Consider the following 17934-nt stretch of genomic DNA (forward strand, 5'->3'; position numbering starts at 1 on the left):
ATGGTGCTGATTGGTTCAGCTGAATAAATAAAATCATAAGTGTATTTGCTTACCCTGGGAGTCTGGGAATTAAGCTGTTTCTGTGTCTTTGCTACTTCAGATAAAAATGTGTTATACAGACATGACAAAAAAGACTAACATGCTGACCAGACCACGCATGCGTCTGTGTGCGCATATTGATTTTGTCCACCCACACCAGACGCGATCAGGACACGCAGGTTGAAATATCAAAACAAACTCTGAACCAACTATATTAACTTCGGGACAGGTCGAAAACCATTACACATGTATGGCAATTTAGCTAGCTAGCTTGCTGTTGCTAGCTAATTTGTCCTGGGATATAAACATTGGGTCGTTATTTTACCTGAAATGCACAAGGTCCTCTACTCCAACAATTAATCCACAGCTAAAAGGGTAAACCGAGTGAGTTTCTAGGTCTCTCCTCCTTCAGGCTTCTTCTTCTTCTTTGGACTTGATATGTCGGTTGGCAACCAATTTTAAGCGCATTACCACCACCAACTGGTCTGGAGTGTGGACTTCCGTTCATCCTTCGATCACCCACGTGGGTATATGCTCCTAAAAACCAATGAGGAGATGGGAGAGGCGGGACTTGCAGTGCATTAAGCGTCACAAATAGAACCAAGTTCTATTTTAACGCCTGGCTACGCAGACGCTCGTTGAAGCGCATGAGCAGTGTGGGTGCAATGATTGAATAACATGTATGTGTACATTTATTTTGCATCGCGGGTGGTCTGGTCAGCCTGTAACAAAAACAGCTTAAAGTTAGACCAAGCAAGCACCATCACTTTTCATTGACCATCTCGTCTCTTCTACAGGATCTCTCTTAATTCAAGTAGATTCACTGTCATTAATGTTAAAGTCCCTTTGCTTAAAAGCAGCTTTTCTATTTTGAGCCTTTTTGAACTCAGATAGATAGTGATGTTCTAGAAATGTGACATGATGCACTCTGCTGATGTTTTTCTCAGATGGGCTCCTATTTTGGGTATACTGTGGCCACTGCCGACATCAATAACGACGGGTGAGTTCTCTAAGAGTCGAAAACATTCTAATGAAACATTCTCATACAGTATGTTCTCACCCATGAGCTGGGTGGTGGCAAGATTGAATTTATCCAACAATGTTATGGGACATTTGTGACCACAAATGTTATGGGAAAACTCAGTCAACATCAATAATGAAGGGTGAGTAGGAGTCAGTTCTCACACAGCTAACATAGTGGCGTTCTCACCCTTTTTAATGACATGGGTGGTGGCGAAAGTGGTTTTCTGACCAATGACTACTTTTGTGGGAAATCTCTGTCTTTTGTGTCTGTACTAGGGTTGAGAAATTGTTTTGAAAGAATCCAGAAATTCCCAGATTTCTCGAAAACCTGGGAATTTTAGGAGAGCTTCTTGAATTTGCCACATTAGTCTGTACAATGTATATGTCTGTGACCGTGTGTTTCTCTCTCCTCCCCTCAGCATGTCTGACCTGTTGGTGGGAGCTCCCATGTACATGACCCGAGGGTCAGACAGCCGCCTGGAGGAGGTGGGCCGTGTGTACCTCTATCTGCAGCGTCGTCCCCTGGACCTGGAGCCAACTCTCAACCTGACCGGGACACAGGTGTTCGGGAGGTTTGGCAGCACCATCGCACCTCTGGGAGACCTCAACCAGGACGGATACAATGGTGAGAGGTGTGGTGGTAATACTGGGGCTTTAAGGGACAGAAAAGTGAAACTTTCTCTCTTATGGTCCTCTGTAGCTCAGCTGGTAGAGCACGGCGCTTGTAACGCTAAGGTAGTGGGTTCGATCCCCGGGACCACCCATACACAAAAAAAATGTATGCACGCATGACTGTAAGTCGCTTTGGATAAAAGCGTCTGCTAAATGGCATATTATTATTTATTATTATTATGGACCGTTCGTGTGTCAGGTTATTGGTTTTGAGACTACTACATGTAGTTTTTGTTGGTCTCATGTAGTTCATGAAAAGTCCTAGTAGTCTGTAAAGTTCTGAGTGATCTCACGGTCTTCTCCTGCTCTCTCTTCTCTGATTGGTAGATGTGGCCATCAGCTGTCCGTTCGGTGGAGAGGACCAGCAGGGATTGGTTCTCATCTACAACGGATTCGCCGGTGGGCTCAGGGACATGCCCTCTCAGGTCATAGCTGGCCAATGGGCTTCAGGTACAGTGCCCGCCAGCTTTGGATTCGCACTCCGAGGGGCTAAGGATCTGGACATGAATGGCTACCCAGGTGAGTGACAAGACCAGTGCTTTTAAAAACATCTCTCATAGTGCTGAGTGTGCTTATACTGTGTACTTGTTGTTTACTTGTAGTCCATGAACTAGAAATGTCTTTTCACAACAGATCTTATTGTTGGTGCTTTTGGAGTTGACAAGGCAATTTTGTACAGGTAATTTCATTTCACTCATAACCTTCTATATCTGTCAAACTATTGAGGGATTTTTTATAAGTGTTGAGTTAAGAGGTTTACCCAAAGGTGTGCCTGTATCATATGTAACTTCGGCCTCTACTCCCATCTATTGTACCACAGATCCCGGCCCATCGTCAGCACCAGTGCCTCCCTGACCGTCTACCCCACAATGATCAACCCTGAGGAGAAGAGTTGTTCAGTCAATAACGGCAACACCACCATACCTGTCTCCTGGTAAGCACTGCATCATACCTGTCTCCTGATAAGTAATGCATCATACCGGTCTCCTGGTAAGCACTGCATCATACCGGTCTCCTGGTAAGTACTGCATCATACCGGTCTCCTGGTAAGTACTGCATCATACCGGTCTCCTGGTAAGTACTGCATCATACCGGTCTCCTGGTAAGTACGGCATCATACCTGTGTCATGTTGAGTACTTGTCTAGTCTCCAGGGCCTGTATTATAAAGTGTCTCAGAGTAGGAGTGCTGATCTAGGATCAGGTCCCCCTGTCCATGTTATCTTATTCATTATGATTTAAAAGGGTAAACTGATCCTAGATCAGCACCCCCTACTCTAAGACTGCTTGTGAATACAGACCCAGACTCCATTATCTAAGGGGGTTGTGGTCTAACAGCTGCTTGATTTACATTTGGCGTTGCTCAACACTAGCACTCAGTTGTACTTAGACAGGAAGTCCCATTGAGGACATACTGTATCACTCCACAAGACTAATCATGTTATTTATTTGGAAGACAGTCAGTCTTATCTGGTGGCGATGACCTGTTGATATAGCAACTTCCTAACAGATTCTGTTTCTTCGAGAGGAGCAGTGAAAGTGAAACAATATCCAGAATAAGGCCATTTTTTCGTTTGTTGGAATGTGCTGCATGGTATTCATTAGCATCCAATGGGAGCGGAAACAGAACAGAACAGCGTTGCTCTGATCTCTGGCTGTGCTGCTCAACATGCTTGACACTGTGTTGGTGTGTCTGTTGCTCCCCCCCCCTCTCTCCATGAAGGAAACTGTTGTATACACACGTCTTGATTACGCTGCGTTGCCAGGTGATGGTGGGATGTAGGTGGGGGTGGAGAGAAGGAGGGATAGAGGGGAGAGATTGAGGGAGGGAGGGGTCAGGAAGTTTGCCAGTGGCTTTTGAATGAGTTATTGTTTGGTGGTGGAACACAGCTGGGAAACATCAGGATGGGGAGATGCTCATGCGCATGCACACACTCCTACACAAACAGAGACACAGGAGCACAATAGAGTGATTTCTCTAGAGTGATAGATACAGAGAACATGTCTATTTCATTCTCTTTTATTTCTTCCTTCCCTTGTATTCTATCAACAATGTCTCTTGTTCCCTTTTTTCCCTCCCTCTCTCCTTCCCTCTCTCCTTCCCTCTCTCCTTCCCTCTCTCACTCCCTCTTTCCCTCCCTCCCTCTCCTTCCCTCTCTCCTTCCCTCTCTCCCTCCCCCTCTCCTTCCCTCTGTCCTTCCCTCTCTCCCTCCCTCTCTCCTTCCCTCTCTCCTTCCCTCCCTCCTTACCTCTCTCCCTCCCTCTCTCCTTCCCTCTCTCCCTCCCTATTTCTTTCCAGTCAGTGTGGGTTTGGTTGTAAAGGGCTTGGGTTTGCGTTGCTGACTGTTGGAATCTGTGGCTGATGTCATGGGAGAGAGAGCGAGAGAGAGATCTGAGCCCTTACAGATACAGACACTGACTGACTGACTGTCCTGCCTGTGGGGATATATGAGATGATGCTCAATTTCACCCTCTTTAATTCAGCCATTCCAGGCTGGAGAGCTGGGGATGGGGGGACACGCCACGTTATTGACTTGGCTGGCTACAGCATAGAGATGCCTTTCCTAACATTACCCACATGACTAGCCATTCCTTCATATCATACAGTGTTACCTATTATACCACTTGTCTATTATACCACTTTTGTTAGACATCTGAAGACGGATATCAGAGGAAGAGGAAGTATGGGAGGAAGAGCGTGAATGAGTGAGCTGTCTGTGTGTTTGCATGTATGTTGACTTTGTGCCATGAATGCTTCCCTTATCATGTCTCTGTTATGTCTCTCCTCTGTTCTAAACAGTGTCAACCTGAGTTTCTGCCTCTCTGCCAATGGGAAGTACCTACCAGACAACCTAGGTGAGCCAACTGTTCACATCGATCCAGATTACATACAATACCATATTACAAACTCTCAATTGCACACAAATATCAATTTATGTTAACAAGTTATTGCACAACATTGTGTATGTTGAATTACTTTGTCGATGCTTTGTGTTGCATTGTATTGTGACAGTGATGAGGAGCAGTGTCAGGCTTCCAGAATCCCCATATCTGCTCTGATCCACTTTTAATGAGTTCCAATCAAAGCACTAGGCTCCTCTTTGCTCATACACAACCCCAGGAATTATTCCACTAATCAGCCCTCTATGCATATGGTTACTCTGCTATGTGCCATATGGTAAACTAACTACATAGTCTGGATTCTCTATTCGCTTGAAAGTATGCACATTTGTTTGAATGTGATGGTGTGTAAAACGATAGCACATTCATGGTTGTGTGCGTTTGTGTGTTACAGACTTCCAGGTAGAGGTGCAGTTGGACCGTCTGAAACACAAGCAGATGGGAGCGGTGAAGAGGGCTCTGTTTGTGGACTCCCAGCAGGCAGTGCTTCAGAGGAGTGTGAGAGTGAAGAACGGAGAGCATGTGTGTTACGACACCAAGATCTACCTGAGGGTTAGTCCCGGCTAGACGGACACTCACTCACTCACTCACTCACTCACTCACTCACTCACTCACTCACTCACTCACTCACTCACTCACTCACTCACTCACTCAGATGAACCCTCTCTATCATTCTCTCTCTCGCTCTCGCTCTCTCTCTCTGTCTCTCTCTCTCGCTCTCTCTCTCTCTCTCTCTCTCTGACTCCAGGATGACAAGGAGTTCAGAGATAAGCTCTCCTCCATCTACATCTCCCTCAACTTCAGCCTGGATCCTCAGGCAGCGTTTGACTCCCACGGCCTCAGACCCATCCTTAACTACCAGACCACTGAGCTCATCGAGCAGAAGGTACTTCAATACACCCCCTCTCTGTCTAAATATGACCTGCACAGGACCCCCGCAGCACTCCTGACCCCCCAGCACAGCACCCCCTCCCTCCTTTCTGTCTGACCCCCAGCACAGCACTCCAACCCTGGAGGACTCCTCTGAGTTAACAGCCACTGTATCTCTGGTGGTGGAGCACTGCACATGTTTTAATGAACAAGACGTAGTGAAAGACGTGGCTGGAAATCCATTCAGTCACTCAGAGCTGATGGTAATGTTTTCACCTTGACCAGACCACCCCCTTCCTTCCCTCTCTCCCCCAAACACGCCCTCAGAAAGACTCAGGCTGCTCTCCTTTTTGATTTCCAAACTGCTCTGCTGGGAAGGGGTCCAGAGGGTCTGGAAAGCAGTTTTCAACAGAAGACATTTGAGGCATGTGCGCACTATGGTGGAGAGAGAGTTAGAGTTTGACTGCCCCTCCAGGAATAGCTGCTTTCAGCTTTCAGCCCAGCTAGGCTGTGTAACGGTTCATAAGAGTCGTGTTCCGACTGAGTGGTGCACAGTCAGACTCCGACACACAGGGTTAATAGATATTTCTGGGTTGGGCCAATGTGGTGCTTTGCTAGCAGCACACAGGCCATGTGCCATCTGGTGTAGATTTGTCTGAATTTTTCCAGTTTTCTCCTGGCATGCACGGAGAGGGAGAGAGACGTGAGAAGGGCTCAACGTGTGGGCTGCCTGCCTTCAGCTGTGGCATGCTGCACCATATGTCAGAGTTGTGGACTCTGACTCGAGTCACAAATTTGATGACTTGAGACTCAACTTAATAGAAAATAAAATAACTTGAGACTTGAGACTGATGACTTGAAATTATCTGTCCGGGTTTTGTGGCACAGAGTATCCGTGGATTACTTTCCACGCAGCCAGACACAGTAGCCACAACCTCTCGCTCTCTCTCTCTCTCTCTCTGCCTTCCCCTCACCCTCTTTATTTCTCTCTCTCTGTATTTCTGTCTCTCTCTCTGAGCAGGGCAGGACTGAGCCCTGTCATTGGTGTCTCCTTGTTGTATCAAAGCTGCTGGGGCCTCATCAGATGTGCTGTGTTGTTCTTACACTACATCTAAATACTGAACTCTAAAAGTTCTGTTGTAGTAGTAGTACTGAAACTAACCTTCAGAGTAGGGCTTGAATAACCCATGTGTGTCTATGATGTATGTGTGTGTAAGGACAACTGAATAATCCATGTGTGTCTATGATGAAAGGGGGGGGGTGCTTTAGTAGTGTAAAACTGCAGACATATTTCATTAATCATGGATACCCAGTGTGAATGTAACACCATGTAGGGGGTGATTACTGACTACACCCCGGATTTAATCACATGCATCATACTTTATTTTGGATTTCACCATATGGCATCGTATGTACTGGGCTGGCTGTTGTGGCTTACCACAGTTCTCACACCCTCTGGTTGCTGAGTGAGAGCTCACTGATGCCTCTCTGTATAGTTTCATAGTTTCTCTGTAATGTGCTCCACATGTTGCCGTGAAGCCGGGGCACTGTCAGTTGTTATTGCTTAGCTTCAGCGAGGATAGGAACGTGTAACTTTTTCCCTGACTGACTGGGTCTGACTGTCGGCCATGCAGCACACACTGAGGGGGCAGAGTGAGTGAGCTGGTGGTTACTATGGTAACCCTGCTTTCCCTTAATTAGAAGCCCTGGCTGTGTAATGACAGAGGAGGCGCTGAGTTCTTTCTAATCTCCATCCACTTCTATGTATTATCCTCATCGTCATCTAAAGCATCATGATCATCACACTGTGATGGAATCACACAGGGAAACTATTACCTACGCCAAGCCTAGGCTAGTTCCCGCTACACACACACGTTCAGTGGTTATTGCACCCTTTCCTGCTTAGTTCATGTCTTTCTAGTCTTTCCACCATAGCCTCTAGGCCTCTAGATTACCCCGACATAAAGGCGTCAGCATGCTTCCCAGCTGAAACAGTTCGGAAGTGTTTGTGCATATATTATGACAACATTTTGTGACGTTTCTGTTCGTTTTGGACTTCAGTGAGGGTTTTTTCAGCTGTTCGGGCACACAACATTTTTTCTAGAGGCAAGCCGAAGTTTGGAGCTGAATCAGACACGCACTGCAAACAAGAAGGAGGATAGACTACTGGAAGTGTTGTGGTGAATAGTGTACAGTGGTTTTACAGTCAAAGATGCACGAACACTGTTTGGGAATGTCTAGAGGCAGGATTGTCCATGTAGAAGGTCCAGAAATGAGTTGAGGTGGTGCAGAGTTCTTCTGACCTGTTGTCTCTCTGCACCCCTGGGTCCAACTAAAGCACAGACTGTGTTGGGGGTTTAAGATCCCCACCAGGTACAGCCTGTGATTGGCTGACGGGGTCATATGACTCTAGCCAGGGGAGAGAGTTCTGGAAGGGCCCAAGTAGTAGCCAGGGCCAGAGGTGTGAAACCGGGGGATGGTAGTCTCTGCAGAGCTGGAGAGTTTCTCTCTAAAGTTTGTACCTCTGTGTCCCAGGCTAGAGAGAGGGTTTACAACACACAGTCAGATGTGGTGTTGAGCTTCTCCTGCCTTATTATTGAGCCATTTCCCTCAAAAAGGAAGTGAAGTCAGACATGGGGCTGAATTAGCATTATTTGTTTCATCACACAGTCATACAGTCTTTAACATTCCCCGGAAGATAAGACTGTTAACAGGATTACTACAGGTGTCTGGTCTGTGATAATGACACTCTACTCAGGGGGCGGTGGGAGGTTGAGGGTTGGACTGGAATGTTTTAGTCATTATTGGCTACATGACATGTCCCGTCCCACTACAGTCGCTCTGTTGTATGCTTACCACGAAAGCAAAGTGTATCTAATTCTCTGTGTGAACTCTAATTGAAAGAAGTGTAGGCCTCATTTTTAACAGGGCATGTGTAAACCTGTATAAGCTCTCATCTTCTTCCCTCCTCTAGGCCCAGATTCTGCTGGACTGTGGAGAAGACAACATCTGTGTTCCTGACTTAAAGCTGGCAGTGCACGGGTGAGTTAGTCCCTTCATTTCCTTCTCTAGAAGTCCTAGACCATACACAGCTCAGGACATCCACTGGATCAGGAGAATATAGCTATGTACGGTCAACTGTGAGCCGGGTTGTAGTAAGTGAACTTTTCACCCCACTATGCAGAAGAAGTCGGCCTTGTTGTTGTTCTTAGTAAAGCTGTGTCATGCTCCACCCGTTTGTTAAGTTTAGCTAGTCTGTTAATAGCCCAACAATGCTCCACTAGCAGAGGATACTACTCTGCTTTGAAAACAGGAAGGAGCGCTGGTCTACAGGTACAGGGATTGGCTGTCAAGCTGGTGGGGGAAAAAGACAGGAGGGGTGGAACAGATTTGTTTGGAACGTGGGAAGGGAGTTGTGTGTGTGCCAACCAGTTCCAGCCTCCCTCTCGAATCGTTGGAAGTAGTATTCAGAGCATCGACACACTTTGATCTGTGGGCATTTTTTTCAAAAATAACGTACCCCCTCCCTCTCTTGCTCTCTTTCTGCCCTATCATTTTAATTTCACATTTCTATATTTGTTTGTGTGCTAATTCCAATTCTTCATTAGTCTTCTATCACATAAACAAGTCCATTCAAGTAATGATCAGTTTTAATAAGTGAATTCAGTTGAGGAAAGTCATAATAATGCATTAACTTGCCTCTGGCTGTCTTTGGCAGTTAGATGATAGTGCTGCATTAATTTGAATACTTTGTATAATAGTAGCTCGGGGCAAAGACTAAATTATGAAATTCCCAGCAATGTATCCGAGACATATCCTTGTCCATTGTTTTATATTTAAAGGGAAAATCCACTCAAACTATTTTGGTATTTTTTAAATTAGTCCACTTGATACAGTCCCAAAATGTTTTGCATGTCAGCAGTCAAGTTTTCAAGATATTGGACTTTCAAGAAGCAAAGTGTCACTGGCTGGCGGAGGCTGACTAGGCTGGCTAGCGGAGGTTGACTAGGCTGGCTGGCTGGCGGAGGCTGACTAGGCTGGCTGGCTGGCGGAGGCTGACTAGGCTGGCTGGCTGTAGGAGGATGGCTGTTTGTAGGAGGCTGACTAGGCTGGCTGGCTGGCTGTAGGAGGCTGACTAGGCTGACTGGTTGTAGGCGGCTGACTAGGCTGGCTGGCTGTAGGAGGCTGACTAGGCTGGCTGGCAATTTGAGAATGACTAGGCTGGCTGGCTGTTGGAGGCTGACTAGGCTGGCTGGCTGTAGGAGGCTGACTAGGCTGGCTGGCAATTTGAGAATGACTAGGCTGGCTGGCTGTTGGAATCTGACTAGGCTGGTTGGGTGGCTGTTGGAGGCTGACTAGGCTGGCTGGCTGTTGGAGGCTGACTAGGCTGGCTGGCTGTAGGAGGCTGACTAGGCTGGCTGGCTGTAGGAGGCTGACTAGGCTGGCTGGCTGTAGTAGGCTGTCTAGGCTGGCTGGCTGTAGGAGGTTGACTAGGCTGGCTGGCTATAGGAGGCTGACTAGGCTGGCTGGCTGTAGGAGGCTGTCTAGGCTGGCTGGCTGTAGGAGGATGTCTAGGCTGGCTGGCAATTTGAGAATGACTAGGCTGGCTGGCTGTTGGAGTCTGACTAGGCTGGCTGGGTGGCTGTAGGAGGCTGACTAGGCGGGCTGGGTGGCTGTAGGAATCTGACTAGGCTGGCTGGGTGGCTGTAGGAGGCTGACTAGGCTGGCTGGCTGTAGGAGGCTATAGTCCCGTGTAGCTCAGTTGGTAGAGCATGGCGTTTGCAACGCCAGGGTTGTGGGTTCGTTTCCCACGGGGGACCAGTATAAAAAAATTTAAATAAAAAAATGTATGCACTCACTAACTGTAAGTCGCTCTGGATAAGAGCATCTGCTAAATGACTAAAATGTAAATGTAGGAGGATGACTAGGCTGGCTGACTGTTGGAGGCTGACTAGGCTGACTGTAGGAGGCTGACTAGGCTGGCTGACTGTTGGAGGCTGACTAGGCTGGCTGGCTGTTGGAGGCTGACTAGGCTGGCTGTTGGAGGCTGACTAGCCTGGCTGGCGGAGGCTGACTAGGCTGGCTGGATGGCAGAGGTTGACTAGGCTGGCTGGCTGGCTGGCTGTATGAGGCTGGCTGTTTGTAGGAGGCTGACTAGGCTGGCTGGCTGGCTGGCAGTTGGAGAATGACCAGGCTGGCTGGCAGTTGGAGAATGACTAGGCTGGCTTGCTGTTGGAATCTGACTAGGCTGGCTGTAAGAGATGACTAGGCTGGCTGTAGGAGGCTGACTAGGCTGGCTTGCTGTTGGAATCTGACTAGGCTGGCTGTAAGAGATGACTAGGCTGGCTGTAGGAGGCTGACTAGGCTGGCTGGCTGTAAGAGGCTGACTAGGCTGGCTGGCTGGCTGTTGGAGGGTGACTTGGCTGGCTGTTGGAGGCTGACTAGGCTGGCTGTAAGAGGCTGACTAGGCTGGCTGGCTGTTGGAGGCTGACTAGGCAGGCGGCTGTAAGAGGCTGACTAGGCTGGATGGCTGTTGGAGGCTGACTAGGCTGGCTGTAGGACACTGACTAGGCTGGCTGGCTGTAAGAGGCTGACTAGGCTGGCTGGCTGTTGGAGGGTGACTTGGCTGGCTGTTGGAGGCTGACTAGGCTGGCTTGCTGTTGGAATCTGACTAGGCTGGCTGTAAGAGATGACTAGGCTGGCTGTAGGAGGCTGACTAGGCTGGCTGGCTGTAAGAGGCTGACTAGGCTGGCTGGCTGGCTGTTGGAGGGTGACTAGGCTGGCTGGCTGTAGGAGACTGACTAGGCTGGCTGGCTGGCTGTAGGAGGCTGACTAGGCTGGCTGGCTGTAGGAGGCTGACTAGGCTGGCTGGCTGTTGGAGGCTGACCAGGCTGGCTGGCAGTGGGATGCTGACTAGGCTGGCTGGCTGTAGGATGCTGACTAGGCTGGCTTGCTATAGGAGGTTGGCTTGGCTGGCTATAGGAGGCTGACTAGGCTGGCTGGCAGTGGGAGGCTGACTAGGCTGGCTGGCTGTAGGATGCTGACTAGGCTGGCTTGCTATAGGAGGTTGGCTTGGCTGGCTGTAGGAGGCTGACTAGGCTGGCTGGCTGTAGGAGACTGACTAGGCTGGCTGGCTGTAGGAGGTTGGCTGGCTGGCTGTAGGAGGCTGACTAGGCTGGCTTGCTGTTGGAGGCTCACTAGGCTGGCATGCTGGCTGACTGGCGAGCAGAAGATCAGTGTTTGAAATATGGTCCCATGTTGCTTCTTCTCTGCCTGGTTTTATGAGTTCAGCTGTAATTAGAAGTGTCTGTGTGGCCCTAGTATGGAATTCCTCTCTCATTGTGTTCATAGAGGGAGAGAGCTGGAGGGAGAGATGAAGGGAGGGGAAGGGGGAGGTGTTTTAAAGTCCTGGTCTGTGCTCTATCGCATGTATGACTTTATTGCTACATTGGAAAAGTTTTGTGTGAGGGGGATGCAGGGGGAGGGAAGGGGAAGGTTTAAGGGGGAGGGCGTTTCCTGAGGTGAATCTAAGTAATGCGTTTTGGGCTGTGTCCCGTTCTGACTCCCGGCTCTAAATCAGCCTGATATGTAGAGCACAAAGCCTGAACAGGGAAGAGGAAGAGACAAAGCACAATGTATCAGGCTATAGCAACAAAACATGTTAGTGGCCAGACACTGCTATTGCCAACTACTATGTGCACTGTGCACAAAGCTTTCACAGATTTCTCTCCCACCTCTCTGTGCTTATTTACCCTCAGAGACCTGACACCTCTTGACCTGACCTCTGACCCTATTAGTAATCAATTTCTGGTTTTGTTGGTCCATCAGGGACAGGAAGGAAGTGTACCTAGGTGACGACAACTCACTGACCTTGACTTTCAACGCACGGAACGAGGGTGAAGGTGGGGCCTACGAGGCTGAACTGTATGTGGTGCTGCCTCCTGAAGCAGACTACAGCGGTATAGCCCGCAATAACGAGGTGAGAGGAAATACTAAACATTCAGCTCAACCCAGCATTACTATTAGATATGGAGTAATGCAAGGGTCCCAGTCTATTGGCTTATAAGACTTGCAATGATAGATTTATTGGGAGCAGGACTGTTATGGAAGTTATGAAAACTCTAAATGGAACCAAATGTTCTTGAGTTATGAAACTTTTTGACTGCTGCCATCTTGAACAGGTCATCTTGCAAAATAGATTTTAGCTAATTGAGAGTAGCCTGTTTAAATTAAGATTAAATGATCAAATGAGTCTATAGATTGTAAATATGTTTCTTCTCTATTGTGTTCTAATCTCAAACTCTCTTCTTTCTCACCCAGAGCCTGACCCAGCTGACCTGTAGCTACGAGACTGAGAACCAGACCCGCTACCTCAGCTGTGACCTGGGCAACCCCATGAAGTCTGGCACCAGCGTAAGTCAAGGATTTAGGTTCTGCTCGCCCTTTCTGAAAGTATTGGTTATGAGGAGGGGCCAGGAGTATTTGCTGGTTAGCTCACATGGGTTGAAAACAGGAGCAGTTCTGGCTCTTGAAGTGAAAACATTATTGACGTTTCAGCCATCTTGGTCTCAATCAGAATGAGGTCACACTCCCGCCCTGGTCCTACTCAAGACCTTTCTGAAGAGTGTTGATTATGAATAGGGCAAGCAGGTTTTCCTGGTTAGGTCACATGGTCCTGGCCCTACTCATAAGCAATATCCTTCATTGGTTCTGGTGAGTGGTGATGACCGGTGAAATAGTACGCTAGCCCTCTGAGATCTGTTTAGTGGTAGTAAACAGTCATCGGAGCTATGCAGAGAATCCCTTTTTTCTCGTGTGAAGTAAGGGATTGTGTTGTGTCGTCCAGGGGTTGGTGGGTAGAGAACTGGACAGGAACGACTTTCTTTTCATGTTACAGCAGTGTTCAGAGAGGAAGTTTCTGTCCGGTTAGCAGGAAGCTGGTCTACCTTCCCTGCTGAACAGAGATTGCCTCCTGATGACCTGCGGGTTTCTGTGGGTTTTTAATGTGTCTGACTGTAAAGTGGACGTTGGTGGAGAGGTTAAGAAGGTTTATTTTACATTTTACTCATTTAGCAGACGCTCTTATCCAGAGCGACTTACAGGAGCAATTAGGGTTAAGTGCCTTGCTCAAGGGCACATCGACAGATTTTTCACCTAGTCGGCTCGGGGATTAGAACCAGCGACCTTTCGGTTACTGGCACAACGCTCTTAACCACTAAGCTACCTGCCGCCCATATTCTGATAGAATGGTTGCATTCCAAGTGTAAACTGAAGTTAAAAAACTTTAGTATGCATCAAATATATATATATATATATATATATATATATATATATATATATATATATATATATATATATATATGTATATATATATATATATATATATATATATATATATATATATATATATATATATATATATATATGTATGTATATGTATATGTATGTATGTATATATAGATCCTGCCATTGTAGTACACATTGTAGTACCCATTGTAGTACCCATTGTAGTACCCATTGTAGTACCCATTGTAGTACACATTGTGTGCACTGATGATACTTAGCCTAGTTTGTCCCTGGAGTGGATTAGTTATAATTCATAATTGCATAGATACAGACAGATGTTATGGATTAATATATTCATTGAGCCAGGGAGAAACCAGAATGTTTATGAGCAGTATTTTCATTGTTTTAACAGTGCACACATGCACACTACACACACACACAGTTAAACAGTAAAAGCTTTAACCTCGCTGGCCTCCTGATTGCAATTACTGTGCTGTACGTGCGTGCGGTTTGGATGGAAAATAAAAGTGGCATGACATTCCAATAGAGAAAAGGGCAGCAGAACAGAATGCTGTAAGCAGGAACTCCCAGACCATCTGGACCTGCAGGCCCAGGTGTATTACAGCTGTGTGCCACCCAGACAGACAGACAGGCAGACAGACAGAGAGTACTGAGTGATTGACCTCTGAACAGAACAGAATTGGAAGGAGAGAAGAGGAGAGGCAAGTCCTGTTAGCCTGGTGGGAACTCTGGGCCCCCTGGTATGCTGTAGTCAGCTCACTGTCTCTGTACTGTATGTGTAAAAGGTTGGCTTTGATCTGTTGGTTGCAGCATCCCTTAGACATTAGTACCTCTGTCTCTTTTACGTCATGTTGGGGCTGAAGTCCTTGACCACGTTGCTTCTTCTCATCTGCAGCTGTGGGCAGGCCTGCGCTTCACTGTGCCACGACTGAAGGACACACACAAGACGGTTCAGTTTGAGCTACAGATCCGCAGGTATGACTCACAGTTACCTCTCCTCTCTAAGCATATGTTTGAACTGGGACTATAACTGGACATGTGTTTTTTTTGTCATTGACAAAATAATTGAAGGCTAAATTTGTAGGATATAGACCATCCAAAAATTCCAAGGCACTCTTACCAGATAGTTGCCAATCAGTGTGTGTTTTCTATACTTCACCACCCTCTCGCTCTCCCTCTTTCCACAGTAAAAATGAGAATAATTCCCACAGTGAGGTGGTGCCCTACAAGCTGGAGGTGGTTGTCCAGGCCGATGTTATTTTACAAGGGTGAGTTCAGAGGGAAGTCCGGCGGTGGGAGTAATCTCTGTCAGTGTTAGAAAACCTTTTGGAACACACACAGTCACTCACTCTCTTTCTGCTATCTCTTTCTCTCTGCTATCTCTTTCTCTCTGCTATCTCTCGTTATCTCTGCTCACTGTCTCTGCTCTCTCTCTCTGTTTGAAGTGTCTCCCGACCAGACAAGGTCTTCTTCCCTCCCCCCAACTGGAAGGTCTCCAAGACCCCCCAGGAGGAGCAGGACATTGGGCCTGAAGTCCAACACATCTATGAGGTAAGGAGCCAGAGGGTTGGGATTGGGGTCGGGCAGGTTGGGATTAGGGTGGGAAGATCCAACGGAACATTCAATGTGTAGAAAAAGGGGAGTGCATCAAAACCATCAGTGGACATTCCCTTTTTTCAATGTAAGCAGCCAGATCCACAGGCCAGCAGCCGGCTAGACAGGCAGACTCATCGGGATGTAGTACAGTGTTCTATACAGCAGACACTGGCCTTTAGCAGGTCTTTAGTAGCAGGTAGTACTTCCCAGACACTGGCCTTTAGCAAGTCTGTAGTAGCAGGTAGTACTTCACAGACACTGGCCTTTAGCAGGTCTGTAGTAGCAGGTAGTACTTCCCAGACACTGGCCTTTAGCAAGTCTGTAGTAGCAGGTAGTACTTCTAGACACTGGCCTTTAGCAAGTCTGTAGTAGCAGGTAGTACTTCTAGACACTGGCATTTAGCAGGTCTGTAGTAGCAGGTAGTACTTCCCAGACACTGGCCTTTAGCAGGTCTGTAGTAGCAGGTTGTACTTCCTAGACACTGGCCTTTAGCAGGTCTGTAGTAGCAGGTAGTACTTCCCAGACACTGGCCTTTGTGTAGAAGCACACCAGACAGACACTACTTCCTGGGGAAGCAGAGAAGTAAAATGAGAAAGAAGTGAAAGAAGAAAGAAATACATTCCAGGAAGCACAGGGGTTTGTTTTGAGCCTTACATCATTACAAGTCTAACTCAATTTGTAAGGACAACCTAGACTCATGTTGTCAGACATCCCACCGGACAACCTTTCTCAGAACAGGAAGAAAAACAGTGCTCAAGTTTAGATGACATCACAACAACATTCAATTTCCTGGAGGTCTGGATCAACCAGAACAGGTTAATTTTTTCAGAGCAAAGACTAGGTGGGGGTTATATTCTTGTAATATTCTACTTACTTTCCCTCTTCCTCCTCATTCTCTCCCCTGTCAGCTGGTGAACAAAGGTCCCAGTGGTATCAGTCACACAGTGCTGCAGCTCAGCTGTCCTCTCAGTGTTCAGGGCAAGGGTCTCCTCTACCCCCTGGAGATCTCTACTGAGGGACCCCTCAACTGCACCACCAACCACTCCATCAACTACCTGCAGCTCAAGGTGAGCAATCAATTACTGGCATGGCTTTGGATGTATGACAGGGAATGTAAGCATTTTTGTAAAGGTGGAGCAAGTCTCAAACAAATGTTCTCTCACGGTCAACACACACACACACACACACACACACACACAAACACTTCTCAGGGTCACATGAGGCTCATCTGTGTGAGTCTAGAACACTTCAGAAGGACAGGCACTGTGAAGATGTCCCACAGGTTCTAATTCAGTGTGTGATGAACAGTCTCAGCTCTCCACACCCATCTCCCTCCTAGCCAAACCAGCCCCACCCAGGTCACTAGCCCTACTATCACTTTGATCTCTCTGCTCTTCCCTCAGCTCAGCACAGCTTGATGAACCACTTCTGTAGCGATACTCACTCATCTTCTGCATTTAATGTTAGGTCCCTTTCTGCTGGGTTTTAGCCTATGGGTTTACATGGGCAGATGACTCTGGTGAAGTCGCTTGTTTGTGTTTAGAACTTCTAACTGTACAGATGCTGAGATGGGCCAGAAGTGGTTGTCCATTTAGCGGTGATCTGTACAGTGTGTTTCTATTGGAAGCCATGTGGATGAGACCTCACATGCACTAGATTAATGATGAGGATAAGGATGGGTCACTAACGTCATTCCCTATATTGACCTAATGGGTGAGGTCAGTGTCTGTATTGTATTGATCTAATGGGTGGTGTACTCTTCTCTAATGGGTGAGGTCAGTGTCTGTAATGTATTGACCTAATGGGTGGTGTACTCTTCTCTAATCGGTGAGGTCAGTGTCTGTAATGTATTGACCTAATGGGTGAGATCAGTGTCTGTAATGTATTGACCTAATGGGTGGTATACTCTTCTCTAATGGGTGAGGTCAGTGTCTGTAATGTATTGACCTAATGGGTGAGGTCAGTGTCTGTAATGTATTGACCTAATGGGTGGTGTACTCTTCTCTCATGGGTGAGGTCAGTGTCTAATGTATTGACCTAATGGGTGGTGTGTTCTTTCCCTTTGTGTCTCCTCAGCTCCAGCAGTCTTCCACAGAGCAGCCACCCCTACTTGTGCCTGGTCAGGATCACCACATCGAGAGGAGAGAAGTCCCGAGAGACCAGCTGGCGGAGCACACTAACCTGGTGAGGCCATACACAATGACAGAGTGAGGGACGGAGGGAGAGAGTGCTGGAGAAAGCTAATGCTGCAATAAGTTATTAGGGCAATGCCCCTAATGCAACAGGCTTTTAGAGTGATAGGCAGGGCTTGTTTTTAACCTCTGCTTGTTAAGGACGGTTTCCTGTTGTCAAATAGTTCAAATAAACAGGACAAGTGTATGGTAGAGGCCAGGGGCTTTTCTTTGGATATAGAGCTGAGCTGGAGGGTTGAACCTCTGCCTCTCTGTTCCTCTGAATTGCCGGGAGCCATGGCATGTTGTTCATCTGGGACGGTGGCTCTGGCCTGGTCCTACTCTTAGATAAGCCTC

General features: G+C 47.4%; 1 protein-coding gene across 1 annotated transcript in view; it reads left to right on the forward strand.

Moving 5' to 3' along the window:
- LOC121538016 (integrin alpha-5-like) overlaps positions 1-17934 on the forward strand; it is a 64264-nt gene that overhangs the window by 35523 nt on the left and 10807 nt on the right. The window contains exons 11-26 of the mRNA XM_041845748.2: positions 987-1039; positions 1482-1687; positions 2062-2253; positions 2368-2413; positions 2555-2668; positions 4533-4588; positions 5028-5185; positions 5382-5519; positions 8478-8545; positions 12332-12482; positions 12824-12916; positions 14706-14785; positions 14998-15078; positions 15256-15361; positions 16315-16473; positions 17483-17590. Coding sequence (XP_041701682.1) covers positions 987-1039; positions 1482-1687; positions 2062-2253; positions 2368-2413; positions 2555-2668; positions 4533-4588; positions 5028-5185; positions 5382-5519; positions 8478-8545; positions 12332-12482; positions 12824-12916; positions 14706-14785; positions 14998-15078; positions 15256-15361; positions 16315-16473; positions 17483-17590 — 1809 coding nt within the window. The remainder of the gene's footprint in view (positions 1-986; positions 1040-1481; positions 1688-2061; positions 2254-2367; positions 2414-2554; positions 2669-4532; positions 4589-5027; positions 5186-5381; positions 5520-8477; positions 8546-12331; positions 12483-12823; positions 12917-14705; positions 14786-14997; positions 15079-15255; positions 15362-16314; positions 16474-17482; positions 17591-17934) is intronic.

Source organism: Coregonus clupeaformis, chromosome 24 (genome assembly GCF_020615455.1).
Source record: "Coregonus clupeaformis isolate EN_2021a chromosome 24, ASM2061545v1, whole genome shotgun sequence".
Lineage (NCBI taxonomy): Eukaryota > Metazoa > Chordata > Actinopteri > Salmoniformes > Salmonidae > Coregonus > Coregonus clupeaformis.